Genomic DNA, 17,217 nt, shown 5'->3' on the forward strand with positions numbered 1-17,217 from the left:
ATATGCGTTACTTAGCATATAGTGGGTTCACTTCTATTTATATGTAAGCCAAAATAGATAGTGCCCAAGTGGGGCTATCGGGGTTGTCGGATTTTCCGTTATATTTTCTATTATAGGAATTGCGATTTAGCGGTCAGCGAATGGGGTTTCCCCTGTACCGGGTTTAACACCCACCCTGCAGTTACGAGTCAGCTGCCCTATATCGGGTTAAAACTTTCACCAAATTAGCATATTAATGCGAACTTGAAAATGGTTTGTATAGCAATAAAGGTGTTTTTTCCAAAACCCATATAAAATAATTTTTCGGAAAATCGTGTACGGCACCGGAACGCTTTCTGGGGTGTGGACCCCGATTTCGATATCGGAGAATATGTAAGGGAAACAAAGCAAAGGCTCCCCCACAAATAAATTTAAGTTAATTAATCCCAAAGTTAGTAAATTAATTTAGTAAATGATCTAGTGAATTTAAGCCCTGTAATTACAGGCTTTATAGCGCAACTAGCACCACGCCGCACCTAGGCTAATGCCTAAACCCCTGTTAGCAACCCATATTGTTAACACCTATTTATAGAATTCTTTTTTATTCTTTCAATAGCAATTTCCAAATATAGCATGATTTAAAAAGTTTGTTACTTAATTAAAACAAGCAGTAGCAAGCGTAACGTGGGTTGAATCGTCGGATATCCCTAGTGGTGTTTTCAACCCACTTTTGTTAGGAGCTTATAATGAAAATCAATATATAAAGGCAATTAATCCCCTTTTTGCTCACACAATTTCTAAAAGACAACACAGCGATATTTTCCAATCTATTTCCTTATTTCTTTTTTTCACTTATTTTATCCTCAGTCAAAATATTTTATTTAACAAAACCCAATTTATTTTATATTAGGATTCAATTTTCATATTATCACAATGGTTCATTTTACTTTCGTTTCTACATTTGGGTTTTTGTTTGCAACTACTGCCATTGCCGCCCAAACCCCTGAAAAATTTATGGTGGCATTTTCGCAAAATTCAAATCCCAAACACGATGATTTATCCATCGTAAATTCATGGGAACGTACTTTCAACAATGTTAGATCTAACCCCGTATGGAAAAAAACTGGATATACTGGATGGCTTAAAAATGAGGGCGACAATTGGGGATGGATTTCCGGAGATCCCACCAAAAAAATGGATTACGCCGGGGTATCGAAGATTTTAAAGGATATTGGATATCAACAAGGTACGCTCGATTCGGGTGATATACGGTGGGGGCCTGCATAGGGTTTCAAATTCACGATTAAATAGTGAAATATTGGGAGGCGGTTGTTGCGCCGCAAACAACAACTTAAACAGACTTTCAGGGTTTATCCCTGAGTCCCAAAGCTTTGCAATTAATCCACGTTAAAAATCAATTGCGGTTTTGCAATATACCTGTGGATTTATCCAAAAAAAACGTTCTATTTTAGGTTTGAGGACGATTTGTCGATTTTCGCCGTCTATGGTGGTATTTTTAACAAGTGTGCGATTAATTCTTCGTTATAAAAGATTATAAAATCGTGAAAATAAACGGATAGTACGCTATATATAACATTTAATACCTTTATTAATAATGATTTGATATTTGTTTTTTAATTATTTCAACCGCCAAATTCGATACCACCTCATTTTAATCCGCTTATAGCGGTACTCCTTCTCCGATTTCTTTTTGGTTTTGGTTATTCTTTTCAATATCTTTTTAATTGAAGTTTCAAAATCTTCCACGGGGGGGAGGGAGGGCGGGCCGTAATTTACTTTTATACAACACTAACTAAATCTTTACAGTGGGTGACCCACAAGTGGAGATAAGCCGGGAGTGGACACCCTAACGTCCTGGTTTAACTTTTTATGACTGTTTAACGGATACTTTAATAAAGACCAAAACATTTCAATATATAAGACCGAACATTGGCCATTTGAAAGTGCAAGTCTAAGTCCTATAGGGCGTTTTCTAAGCGAGACATAAGGCTTTCGGACAACGCCCGATTTTCATTTTTCAAAATTCGAATTCAAATGCTATAAATATATATTGAAGTATATATTATAAAGCAGTTTATAGTTTAACCTGGGCAGGTTAGCTGGGCTGGCTAACGGCTACAGCTAATAATGAATTAATTCTCAACTTCAAAAATTAAGAAAAAACATATAAATTGCTAACAAACAAAACAATTAAATACAAAGTAAATTTTTATATGAATAAGACAATAAGAAGATTTTATATATAGAATAAGAGATAGCGTCGGGTACCCCCTGATGGCAACCCCCCTGTTGGCCACACCTAAAAATCCAACAATGAAATGACTACTTTTATAAGCAAGTTTAAATATAAAACTAATAACGCACAAAAATACAATCATTTTCAGGCTGTTCCCGTTTAATAACCTCTTCTTAATCAGCTCAAGGTTCCAAACTTTCTATATCACTTTCCTGCAACTTCATAATGTTTTATTTGTTAACCAAAAGCTCCTTTGGGTCCGGAATTTTCTTTTTTTTCGCCGGTCGTATTACCTCCAATTATGCTTCCAAGAAACTAATTTTTTCTTAAGCGTGAGCTGAAAGTATATTTCTGGCTTAAAAGCTTTTTTGGACTTTTGCAAACAAAAATCGTGGAACAGCGTTGGTTTTATGAAATTGGGAATGCTTTTGCAATTGAAATCGGATATTTCGGGTCGTTTTAGGGGTTTTCCAAATAAGTAAAAACGGGTCGTTAATTTTTTGGGCTGGGTCTTTCGGTATTTTATCCTTTTGCAAACCGTTGTTTTTATTGTTTATAACGTTGGCGTTGCTTTTTTTTAACAAAAAGGGCTTGAAAGTGGTTTAACCAAATTCACCGGCGATAACCCCGTTATATACCACCCAGATTAAATATTTTTTGCTTTAAATGTTTTCAATTTGGTTATTTTATAAAAAAGGAAGGAATTTCCTTTTCCAACAACTTTTAAGTAGCAAAATTGGTTTACAAATCCAAATTGACGTCGATGAGCTTTTTTTAACGGCCCAAAAACCAATAAATCCAATGGTTAAAGAGCGTATAACGAATAAAGGGGTGAATATGCGAGTTGAATATTGTTTTATAAACAAAGAAACATAAATTCATCCGTTATATATAATCTGTTAACAATATGGGTTGCTGACAGGGATTAAAACATTAACCTAGGTGCGCCGTGGTGCTAGTTGCGCTATAAAGCCTGTAATTACAGGGCTTAAATACACTAGATTATTTACTAAAATAGTTTACTAACTTTGGGATTAATTAGCTTAAATTTATTGGTGGGGGAGCCTTTGCTTTGTTTCCCTTACATATTCTCCGATATCAAAATCGGGGTCCGCACCCCAGAAAGCGTTCCAGTACCGCATACGATTTTCCGAAAAAAACTATTTTGTATGCGTTGTTGAAAGAACACCCTTATTTCTATACAAACCATTTCTAAATTCGCATTAATTTGCTGATTTGGTGAAAATTTTAACCAAATATAGGGTAGTTAACTTGTAAATGCAGGGTGGGTATTAAACCCGGTACAGGGTAAAAACCCTATTCGCTGACATTTTAAATCGCAACTCCTGCAACACATAAAATATAACGGAAAATTCGACAACCCCAACAACCCCACTTCGGCACTATTTATTATGGTTTATATACAGATAAAAATGGACCCATTACATGTTAAATAACGCATATAATTAACACCCCCTTTTTTCTGCTATTACTTACATAAAATCGGAAAAGAAAAGTGCATAAAAAATAAAACCCTAAAAAAAGAAATCCCCCTTATATCCCAGCCCAATTCGAACTCCCGATATAAGCCCCCTGGATAATTGAACTTTGTATACCGACCTGTAACCCCCGAATTGGACGTACCCCCGAATTGGAAAAGACCCCCAAAATTGTAATAACCCCCGGATTCAAACTCCCGATTTGCATAATATTAACCCACGGAATTAATTATTAAACCAGGTAATTAATCTGGTTATTCGTTGGTAATAGTCCAAATTAGGCATATTATATAGGGTGTTTCGAATGCGTAAATGGCCCAAAGCACGAGCTTTTTCAATTTTGACTCAATTTTTGGTATAAGGTCGGTATAAATTGCTTGTTAATTAACCTGTGCCAGGTAAACTCGGGTAATACGAAGGGTATGAGGTTAACAAAAATCCAGTATTGCAGACAAAGGAAATATAGTGGGTAATTAATTAACGAACTAATTAAATAATGCCTTAAAATTCAGTAGGTAAAATTTAAGCTTTTAAAGGGTTAAGCCCTATAAATTTCAAAAAAACCTTGTAAATTGGAAGTGTTAAAGGCTTTGTTAGTGGAAAGAGGTTATGAAATAGAATAAGCTTAATCTTGAACGCGGGGAAAAGTGGATCACGTATAAGGCTAATGGAACGTTGAAATGGCAGATAACCGTCTGCTAGCGGGTAATAAAGATGATATATCGTTGTTGCACAATCGATTCGTTAAATCGTTGAATCGATGAAGGTTATGAAGGTGATGAATCTAAAGCTAAGTTGTGAATTACGTGTTCGAATCCGTAGGTGCAGATCTTCGATCCGGATGTCCGGAATGCGGGGTCACGTCACATGATTTGGCTTTATTCATATGATTTACCTGCCGAGGTATTGAGCCTAACGGCCCATTGAACCTAACGGCCTATTGTGCTTATGCATGCACAAAAAATCTGCGACTACAACGGGATACGAACCCACGCATTTCAGCAACGTATATATGATATAGATTATGGTACCTGTATTATACCACTAAACCAGATTATATATCATGTACTTGTTTTGTTGCTGAACCTATGAACAAAGACGTGATATATAATGCTTTGTGTGTATAATAAACGCGTAAACGTTTTATTTGTTATTTGTTTATTTATTCGATGCAGGGTAGCTAATATAATTAGCCCTGCGCTAGCCATGTTCACAATTATCGGTATCCTAATGTATGTAATATTATTAACTCGCCCGTATATCGGTTTTACGGTTTAATGGTTTTCACGTTTTCTAATAAAAAGCACTAGAATCCATATAACAGCAGTTAAAAACTTATTACGTTATTTAGCAGGTATTAAATCTTTATTTATTTGCGATGGAAATGAAGTACTTAAAACCGAATAACTACCCAATTTCTTTATAAAGGGTTTTAAAGACCTGAAATTATTGAGTTTTAACAATAGCGACTTTACCGGGGCTAGTGAAGATTTAAAATCCATTTACGGACAATTATATACCCTATTTGGGGGCCCTATAACGTGGAAATGCAAAAAGGCTAATATTTTAGCTTTAAACACTCCAAAAGCCGAAACCGATGCCTTAGCGGAAACCCTGCGTAAAGCAGAGTGGCTTAAAAACCTATTTATAAAAATTGGACTACCTATAAAAGGCTCTATCGCAATATTTTGAGATAATATAAGCTCTATAGCTAATTTTAATTATATGCGTCATTTGGCATGTAATGGGTCCACTTTTATTTGTTTGTAAGCCACGATAAATAGCGCCGAAGTGGGGCTGTCGGGGTTATCGGATATTCCGCTATATTTTATATATTGCAGGAGTTGCGATTTAAACAGTCAACGAATGGGGTTTACCCTATACCGGGTTTATACCCACCCTGCACCTGCGAATTAGCTACCCTGTATCGGGTCAAAAGTTTCACCAAATTAGCAAATTAATGCGAACCCAAAAATGGTTTATATGGTAATAAGGGTGTTTTTTTTAACAACGTATATAAAATAATTTCTCGAAAAATCGTATACGGCACCGGAACGCTTTTTGGCGTGCGAACCCCCACTTCGATGTCGAAAAGTATAAAAAGGAGATAAAGCAAAATCTCGCACACCAATAAATCGAATCTATTAATCCCAAAATTAGTGAACCACTTTAGTGAGCAATTTAGTGCATTTAAGCCTTGTAATTTCAGGTCTAATAACGCAACTAGCACCACGCCGCATTCAGGCTAATGCCTAAAGCCCTGTTAGCAACCCATATTGTTAACAAATTGTTATATTTATTCATTTGGCACCCGAGGAGTTTAACGCGTTATTATAGTTTAGTCCGGAGTTTGCAGGAAATTGGTAAAAGGTTTAAACTCTTGTTAACAATATGGGTTGCTAACAGGGGGTTAGGCACTAGCCTAGGTGCGGCGTGGTGCTAATTGCGTTTTAAAAGCCTGTAATTACAGGGTTTGTATGCACTAAATTCACTAATTTTGGGATTAATAAATTTAATTTATTGGTGGGGGAAACTTTGCTTTATCTCCCTTACATACTCTCCGATATCGAAATGGGGGTCCGCACCCCGCAAAGGGTTCCGGTGCCGCACACGATTTTCCGAAAAATTATTTTGTATGCGTTGTTGAAAAAACACCCTCATTTTTATACAAACCATTTCTGGGTTCGCACTGATTTGCTGATTTAGTGAAAGTTTTAGCCCGGTACAGGGTAGCTGACTCGTAGGTGCAGGGTGGGTATTAAACCCGGTACAGGGTGAAACCCCATTCGCTAACACTTTGAATCGCAATTCCTGCAACACATAAAATATAACAGAAAGTCCAACAGCCCCGATAGCCCCACTTCGGCACTATTAATTGTGGCTTATGTACAAATGAAAGTGGACCCATTACATGCAAAATAACGCATATAATTAACAACTCTGTTTAAAGATAAAAGATAATAAATATAATGTTGAAATACTAAACAAAATTATCTTTTTCTGTTATAATAAACCTGAAAACTTGTAATTTTCCTTGCCCATGCGGTTTCGGACTTGCAAAATTACTTCCTCTACTGTATTTAACGAAAATAAAGGGTACTGGATTATTTTCTTTGATAAAAGATCGGTACGAAATCTACATTTTACTGTTTTGTTTCTGCTTTCCTCGATCCTCAATAATAAATAAAACCCCGGTGGAGGGAGGTTAACTCAGATCCCGGATCCATGGTACCGAAACCGCACAAACCGCAAGGCCTCAAATGTAAAAAGGCAACGGCCGTTAGATAAATACGCCGAATCGATTCCCAAAATCTCCATTCCTCAATTTTGGATTTCGATCCCAAACAATCGCAATAAGGTAATACCATTTTTGGAACAATCCCGACGGTTTAATTTATAACCCGATAACCCCCTTATTTCTATTATTTATTCGGTACGTTATTAATATTGCGTAATTCTGCATTTAGACAAATTTTAACGAAGGCAGCTTATATTTTACGGAAACAATGGGGAAGCGGACCGGGACAAACATTCAGGGGATTTTTCAAATGGATCTTCTACGGACAGGCTTCTATTTGCTATGCTGTAAAAAAAAGAAAGGAAAACAAAACGCCAGACCTAGCGTACCTCCTCTGTTTTCAAATTGGTGATAACAAACCGTATGGTAATAACGGAAAAGTTATAATAGGCAGAAAAAAACAAATTTAAGCAATTTAGGTTGGTTAATTTTCCCCGTATATTGCGGACCTCAATCTTTAAATAAATTCGGTTTTTCGGTATCGCTGCGTTGTTCGCTTGATAACAAATTACCAATATTGGATGGCGAATTACGATTTGCCTACCCCGCCAAACCTTAGTCTCAGGGCTCATCCCTGAAGCCCAAAGCTCCACAGCTGACCCATTCTGTTCCCTTCGCTCCACTTCGTGGCTTAATTGCGGCTTTGCAATGTACCTGCGGGTCCATCCAAATAACGTTTTAGTTTAAGTTTAAGGACAATTTGTCGATTTTCGCCGTTTATGGCGGTATTTTTGACAGTTTCGCGACCGATAATCCCTTATTATTCCACACTTACGCAAAATATCGAAAAGAAACATCGTTGAAAATAGGAATTAGTAGGCCTTTTTTATAAATGCAAAATCTTTTGCCCCGGGTACGCCAATTAAAAATTGGATATAACCCGCCTTTTATCCGTTTATGGCGGTATTTTTATTATTGATTTATAAATACCGTCGATATCCATTTCGTATGCTATCAATAGCGATTATAATCCGTTAAAATTTACATATGGAAAATTGCAAAAGCGAAAGGAACTTTTATATATACATTTTAATTTAAATAACCCAAAACTATTTATTTTATAATCCGTATGGGGTAAATACCATTTGATATATTATACGCTCACCTATAAATATCATGGATACCTATTTCCTATTTTGCTAATAACGATTATAATTCGTTAAAATTTATATAAAGAAAATCGCAAAAGCGAAAGGAACTTTTATATATTAATTTTAATTTAACCAACCCAAAACTATTTATTCTATAATCCGTATGGGGTAGATCTCACTTAATATATTATACGTCCACCTATAAGTACCATCGATACCTATTTCCTGTTTTACTCACAGCGATTATAATTCGTTAAAATTTATATAAAAAAATCGCAAAAGCGAAAGGAACCTTTACATATAAATTTTAATATAAATAACGCAAAACCACTAATCTAACAGTCCGTGTAAAGTATATATTATATAATACGCTAAATATTCACCCAGAGAACCATTATTTCCGCAAATTTTTATATACTTGTACTAAATTACATATATATAATATCCGGAAATACGCTTATATATATTTCGCTTTCCCACCAAATCGACGCAATCTTTCGCGGTTTTAATCCCATATACGCGGCGGTAAATATTTCCTCCGACGCACACATTTTCCCGGAGTTATACGCCAAAACCAAAACTTTTAATAATTTAAACCTATAATATAGATTCGTTTCCTTGGCTATTATATGGTTTTTGAACCTTTATAAACCTTTTAATATTCCTGCACGAATCCCATATTTTAACCAAACACAATTTATATACCGGGTTTTATATAATATAAGAAATATCATTTTACGGGCAAAAACCGGGTACGGGAAAAATATAATATTACAAACTACCTCGATTAACCGCAATAATATTATTATTATCGAAACAATCCTATTAAATAAGTTAAAGTAAAAATAATAAGGTAATATAAAGCGTTATCGCGCCGGGAACCCCAAATTAATCGACCAGTTTATTTTAAACGTAAATATAAATATGCGGTTTTTATTATTAAAACTAATTCTATTGAATATAACTTTTTTTGGAACCCGCAAACCGTTTGTAAATAAACGCACATTTTTTGCAACCCGGAATAAGTTAATAATTACCGATTTTTTAAACTTTTTCGAAACTCTATACTCTACCAACGTATCGCTTTATTTGCTATTAATAAGTTTTACATAATTTTATCGTGGAAGGATTTTAGGGAATCGTCTTTTATATTACGTTTGGTCCGGGAGATTCTACCAGTAAACGTATTTATATTCGGGTGCACCGCAATTTGTACAGCAAAAGTTAAAACCTATATTTTCGATTGATTATATTATAAAAAGATAATACGTTTATTTAAAACGCCTTTCGATTAACCTGAGATTACGATTATAATATAATGTTTGGAACGCAAAAGTTTAGTTAACGATTACCGTCGTTTCCTATTCCTAATAAGGAATATTATACCGTTATCCCCCACCCGTATTCCCAAGATTATTATATATATGGACGCCAGGAACCGCATTATTTAAATAAGCCAATTTCTGATAGAACACCTCATATTTAGGAAATTTATTAAACGAAATACAACCGATATTATTATCCGGTATAATGCATTTATATTTAAAATCGAAAAAAATAAAACTTACGCAAAATTCTTCAAACCGGATTTCAAAGCTTGTATTATATTTTCCATTTTATTTTTGGGTATAAATATAAGTATACCTTATATGGAACGTATAATGCAATACGGCGCGTTAATATAAAACGACCCCGCAAATTTGTAGTAAAAGCTCGGACGAACCGTACTCGGGCCTAACCATAAAAAAACCGCATATGTTTTTCTCGTTTTATTGGTATTTCCATACGCAGGGGTTTATCGCCAAATATAAATTAATCAAGTTAAAATTATTAACCAAATTAATTAAATAACCATTAGCATTATGAGGAAACGTAAAAGGTTTATAAATTACCGATTTAAATTTTTTAACGTATTTATACACGGGGTTATTCCCCATTAACTTTCAACGTGTCGTTAAATTTAATTTAAACGATAATAACCGGGTAAAGACGTCGGAAATATTATAAACCGCTCTTTGGGTATATTTAAATTACGCGTTCCGCCCTACTAGACGTGATAGCGAATAATAAATAGGAAAAAATTAAAAAAGGAGGCGCCAAATATGCAAACTTTCGCTAACGTTAAATATTTTCAACGAATTATATTGGATTTTATATAAGAAACGAATCCATTTTTCACAGTAAATTAAATTGAAAACTGTTGCAGCGCCTGCTTGTACCAGATTGATGTTTTACCCGCATTACCTTTTAAAAAACCGCCAATTAAAATACCCAGCAAAAATTCCAAAAAAGGTTATATATTTAGACAATTGGACAAATGGGGTACCTATTTTACAATAATCTTTTTTTTTCTTAAACCCGCGGCTCTTATACGACCTATTATCCCACCTAATACTACTAAAACTAATAATTCTTAAAATCGCCAAAAAATCCGTCCATTTTTACAACCGGGAAAGGACGAAAAACGATTTGCTAGAAAATATTCCAAATTTACGATTAATTAAATGGTGTAAATAATATAGCAATTATTTCGTTGTTTAATTTCCAATCATATACTGAACTGGGATATCAAATAACGTTTTTTATTTGCACAAATAATAAAAGAAAAGGCGGCGCACTTAAAAGACCGTGGTATTTCAGGAAACGATAAGTATAATTAACAATTATTCGGGGAAATAAATTAATAAACGCCGACGAACGAATTAAACGGTATTATAATTATAAAATAAAATGCTGACTAACGTTAACGGTTATAGAAATATCTAATATGGGAACGTTTATAAATCTATAACCCAAAAACTAAAAAGCGATTAAATTAAATCCTAATTAAATCAAATACCGTACTTTGGATTATAAAAAGGTCGACCTACGAAAAAGGCGCCGCCGAATTGGATTAATAAGGGGCGCAGGATTATTAAATAACGCAGAATATATAATTGTCCAATATTGAGATCCCCAGTTAACGGTATAAATAAAACGACCAAATGCTGGATAATAATAATAATTACGTAAATTAAAAACTTGAATTATATATAAGCTGGTATGGCGTAACGGCGCCCCGATTAAAAATAAAAGGGTTCGATATTGCGAATTGTAATAACCGTTACGGTTATATTCCGGAAATTTTGGCGTTTCCATTTTAACCTTATTTTATTAGTAGAAAGCCCCATACGTAGACCCAATTATAAACACCTCCTTCTTTTTATTAATTTTTTTTTTTACAATAAAAACCTTTTTCCCGGCCGCCAGATTTTTTTTGTGACGATCAATAAAAAATTGTAGCAATTAAACCAGCTTTTCATTTTTAACTAGTATGAGTAATAATTGTTACAATCGCAAAATTGCTTTAATAAATATTAAAAACATATTCGATAGGAAATTTGATTAAAAAACTGTTAATTGGATAAAATTATTCATATTTTATCCACCCAAATAGGGATTAATCCCAATCGTAGCAAGGGTAAATTATAATTAACGCCCCTATATCGCAAAAATACCCCCTACCCGGTTAAAGCTGGGGCAATTAAATTAATTTAATTGTAATAATAATTACAATAACTGTTTTAATTCGCAAAAAAACGTAACCATTATTATAATTACGGTTATTGGTTATTATAACTCTTAAAAACCGCCAAAAACGCAAAACCATTACCCAAACCACCGCCAAATTTGCGTTGGGATATATAACCAGTAATATTAAATTATTTACCAATTTAATAACTATACCGGAAAGAATAACCCTGATAAAAAAATTAACTAATATTTCAAAGATTTGCAAAATTACGACGCGGATACTGCAATCGTTTTAAAATTAAATTTTGCACGTTTGGACCGTTTTATATTACAGGACTATTTAAATGCAATTGGAATTCTTTCAAATTTTCCCCTTATTTCTAATAATAATAATAATAAATAAAATAATGCCGATATGGATTCCGGCGATAACGAATTTGCCCCCGCCCCCGTCGATAAAAATACAAATAATACCGATATAAACGCCGGCGATAACGAGTTTACCCCCGCCCCTGTCGACGATGACGGCGATGATATTTATATAAACGAAAACGATAATTAACCTGCCCCCGCGTCCGTTAATAAAGGCGATAATAATATTAATGTGGACGATAATTATAATAAATTTGCCCAAGATTTCGATAACCGCCAATTGCGGATTCCCCTGGTATTTTTTAAATTATTTACCAGCGCATTACCTCCATTATTAAAAAACCCCAAAAGCCAGCCCCTTACATTATAACCGGAAATTATTATTAACCCGGTCCCCGCGCCATTAAATAGGCCGCCGGTAACCCGTATATTTAAAGTCACCACCGTTCGTCTAATTAAAATTAATTTTATTTCGGTATTGCGGACGCAGCCAAAACCAGATTCAACGCCAAATAATAAACCAATAAACTTCCTATAACCCGAATATTATTTCCCATTATATAAAAACACGGATTTCCTGGATCGCTTACCCGTCCCGTTATAAAAGGATTTTCAATTGGGTAAAAATTAATCCGTATCGGTAATAATTATTATAACCTGGCGCAGGGTAAAAAATACAAATATTGTTAAAATAATTCGTATTATACCCTACTTAAACTATATTAATTGTTTTAAAATTAATAATAATATTAGCCCGCCCGCCTGGTTCAGTCGCGGAAATAATATTTTCCGTAATATGAACGAAATTTTAATCGCCCAAACCTTTAAACGTTTTTAATCCGTTGTTAGCGTCGCCGCAACAAAAACACGCGTTAATAACCAGATTTTGGTATATTATTTTTATAGTAATTCGTTAAATATAAACGAGGTAATGGTCGTATTTAGTTACGAAACCATAAATGCTTTGGTATAATATATTAATATAATAGGTTAATGTTTCCTTTTATTAAATTGCGATCATTGTCACAATTTTTGCATTAATATTTCCTGTTATTTATTATACTGTAATAATTGTTATAATTTTTTGCGGTAATGCCAAATAATTATTGTTATAATATTATAACTGTTACAATCTGCTTTTCACCCTTTTTTATATTTTGTAATAACGGGTATAATTTTAATTGTTTATTCATTTCTTTTCAATCGCCGACGCTTTCAGGTTTTTAATTTATTTTAAAGCAAATAACCCCGGTAAATAAATTAAAGGCAATAAAATACCCGTCTGGCAAAAAACTTTGGCCTCCGTACCGGATGTATTTAACGATAAAAATATTAAACCCATTTTCGATAATTTGGCAAATCGGCGTCGTTTACCCCCTATCCCCTCTTTATCCGTTAACGCGATATTAACCTCCCCGAGTTAAAGATATTCGAAAATAAATTTAAACCGGTTATAATTTCCACTATTTTCGCTACGATATTAATTTATTTGCGGATAATAATTACCGCATTTAATTTTAAAAACGGCGATTTAAAGTTTAAAACCGCTAACGTTGGACCATATATATATAACAATTACCATATCGACGATTAGTTTAAAGTTTATTACCATTTCCTTTACTTTATTTTTCGCCGGTACGGAAAAATCGTTATTGGAAAAAAGGAAAATTTTAGCGATTTTGGTGGAAATTACCGTAACCCCTTTAAGTTTAATATCGAGCGATTTTCCACCCTATTTATTATCGTCGATTACATAATTATCGCCAATAACGTTATCGCTTTAAATAATTTGCATTTAATGCAATTTTAACATCGTTTAATCACCCGTTCGCGAGCGGATTAAACCAACGACGTCGCCAGTTTGTTTAATTTTAACCGCGCCTGTTATAAAGGGATAATAATAATATTGCCTGTCGATATTTGGTCCCGTTTAAACCTATTAAAGTCGGACGGCTGAAAAAAAAACGTGCAAATTAAACTTAAATGTACCTATTGGATTTATTAATATTTGAAAGTATTTTTAACAATTTGTACGACGAGAAGCGGTTCAATCGACCCATTTTTACCAAATTAAAAACCAAAATTACCGAATTTTATCCCAAATTTTTTGGCGACGATTAATAAAACGCCTTTTTTAATTTTATGCAAACCTAGTCCATTCTCGCCGATTGATTTTCTAATCTAAATCGCGTAAAAAAGGAAATTTTCGAGGACGCCCGCGAAAAAGTCCTAACGGTTTTTTTGGTATATTATACGCAATTTTCCATTTTAATTAAGGGTTATCCTTGGACTGGTTATCCTTTTAGTGTAAACGCGATTTAGGCTGCTATAAAAAATTTGCGCTTTTTTGAAAACGTTTCACCTGTCGACGGTTGAAATACCGACAATAAAATGGGTTTTAAATATAAGGAAATTAAAGGTAGATATTTTGGTTTAATTGGGATATATTTAATGCTTTTTCTGGTCGCTATTAATTACCCCATTAATTGGTTAACAAATTATATAGGCATTATCCCTATTTTTGTGATTATCGCTATAATCTTACCCCTGTTTTTGTAATTACTATTATAGTTTTACCCCTATTTTTATAACTATTGTTACAATCTTTGCTTTTTATTAAATTAACCTTTTTTCGGTTTAAATGCCCATATTTTGCTAAAGTTAGAACAGTTAACTTTTAAAAATTGGTTTTTAATTAATAAAATAAGCACAGGGAAAACGATTAACTATTTTACGGCGATTTATATATAATATATCCGTTATTAATACGACCGATTTATCAAAAATACCGACGGATGTTTTCCCATTTTAATTTTCGTCCCGGCCAGTTTTGTTTCGCAGATATTTAAAAAGGTAATAACCAATTTCCCAGCCTTCGACGTTAAATATTATTTTAATTTAACCGAAATATGCGCTACCGATACCTCGCGAACGGTACCTATTCTTACCCAGGCGCAATCTCACGATATTTTAACCAAATTCGCCGCCCGCAAATCTAATCCCAAATCTGAGGGTACGGTTATTATTATTTGTTATTGGATATTTTGAATCCAGAAAATTGAACAATTGGACGAAATCTATAACGCGGAGAAGCTATTTAACCTATAATATATGGATAAAACTATTTATTCCAATTTTTAACAGCGCCCCCCCGACGTTAATAATTTTGAAAATAATTCCAATATTAAAAATAATTCCTAGTAAATATTCTTTGTAATAATTGTTATAATTTCGTTATATTAATAGCTTTATTTAAATTGAATGATCTTGCTAGGAACCGCTAACGCAAAAGCGGTCGGAAGGCCAATTTGTCCATGAGTTAAAATACTAAAAATATCCGGCGTTTAATTATATATTCACTATTTGGTATTTTTTTTACCTATAATTGGAAACGAAATTTAATGTTTCCGTTACCGCGAATCGACAATATAACGCGTATTTCATTCCACTCTCTGCATTAATCGGGGTATAACCAGTACCATACCAATTATTAATAAAGTTATTGATAATATTGGTTTTAATTCCCTAATTTGGCACAAAATTGCAATCCTTTTCGCCCGATTTGAAAACCTATTTTAAAAAAATATAGTTACGGTTAATTACATTTGGGAAATTAATGATTATTTCGTCGTTTCTAATATCGATAAAAATATTAAGATTTTTCTGCAAAAATTCGAATCGCTAAGTTGGAAATAATGGTTATTTTACCCTCGAATTTTAAATTTTATAATTCCTACCATTATATTAAACGAAAAATCGTTAATAATGTTTTAAATATACGGGCGTATTTACGGTTCGTAAAAGTAGAAATACCGGGTTTATTTTGCCTAACGGTACAATTTTTTATCCCCGTAAACGTATTCCGCCCCATAATATTATTATTAAAAAATTCCAATTTGGCCGCTGTTTTGAAAACATTATAATAAATACCGAAGCAATTTCTTAAAATATTATGACCGCATTTATGGGCGAAAATACCGACGATATTATCCCCGTTCCATTAAAAGCTCCCATTAATGCGGATACCGTAACTGGTAACCGCCAAATTTCGGTTTTTTTAATATGGGTTTTATTTACCTGCTGCAATTTTTGGCAATTAATTACCTTTTTTGACTAATGACCCACGTTAAAGACAATACCCGGAATATTAATTCGGGGGAACTGCGTAAAATATTGGCGTTAAAAGGAGTGGATTTTAAAACCAAATACCGTAACGTCCGACAAAATTTTAACAAAAGTTTATAAAAAGAAAACCCGTTTTGGATCGGTAATTGTGGACGTTTTAATTTAATATAACGGCGACGGTCTTTTTAATTGGGTTTACTCGAAAGTTTGCACTAACTTTAAAACGTTACTTCCGTCGGGCAGGGTTAAAATGGTCCATTTTATATTAAACGAATCGCCATTTATTACCCGCGTGGTCGACATTTGCATGGAGGAAAAAAAAGGGTTAACGCGTTTTGGTTATAACGGCCAATTTTTGGATGTAAACGTAAATTAGCCATATGGTAACAATTATTATAATCCCTTTCCTTCTCCATAATTATTATTAAAATTATTTCAGTTTTTAATATTTTTAAGTTATAACAAATGTTATAACTTTTGTTTTTCTATTTTTGTAATAATTGTTACAATTTTTAATATACCTGCTAATTCTTTTTAATTTTATTGCTTTTATTTTGGAAAAAGCCAATTTCGGTGTGGTTATCATCCGATTAGGTTTATCCCAAACCGAACGCGATAAAACCGTTTCTGATTTCATCGATTTTAACTCCAATTTTAACGTTTGTATTTTAGGTATTAATATCTCCAGCGCTGGTTTTAATTTGCACCCCAACTACTGCACTGGTATTATTATCCCTTTAATATAGAACGCCAAAATACAGTTGCAAATTTGTGTTCATTTAATTCGGCTAGGTTGGAATATGTCTTTCCATTGGGTAGAAGATCGTATATTCCGGAAGGTTAAAACCCTCTATTTTACTGTTCCGGCCATTGCTAATGAATAATAATTGATATTTGAATATATTCCGCGTATACGTTTCCCCAAAAGTATCCAATTTCCAATTATTAAATAATTCCTGGCGTATTAAGTCATAATAATCATATTTTCCTGGCTATTTAACTGTTTCGTTTAATTAACAAAACCCCCCCCCCCCCAACATTTTAATGTTTTTTATTTGGATAGGACGCGCCGTATGGACGAAT

The 17,217-nt window shown here is 33.6% G+C and overlaps 1 protein-coding gene across 1 annotated transcript; it reads left to right on the plus strand.

Annotated features, from left to right (window-relative positions):
• Positions 1-912: 912 nt before the first annotated feature.
• Positions 913-1,266, plus strand: PpBr36_04826 (uncharacterized protein; the record flags this gene model as incomplete). Its single annotated transcript, XM_029891985.1, has 1 exon — positions 913-1,266. One exon carries the CDS (start codon positions 913-915, stop codon positions 1,264-1,266), a length of 354 nt encoding a protein of 117 aa, XP_029749611.1.
• Positions 1,267-17,217: the final 15,951 nt, after the last annotated feature.

The sequence above is a fragment of the Pyricularia pennisetigena genome, chromosome 6 (genome assembly GCF_004337985.1).
Source record: "Pyricularia pennisetigena strain Br36 chromosome 6, whole genome shotgun sequence".
Classification (NCBI taxonomy): domain Eukaryota; kingdom Fungi; phylum Ascomycota; class Sordariomycetes; order Magnaporthales; family Pyriculariaceae; genus Pyricularia; species Pyricularia pennisetigena.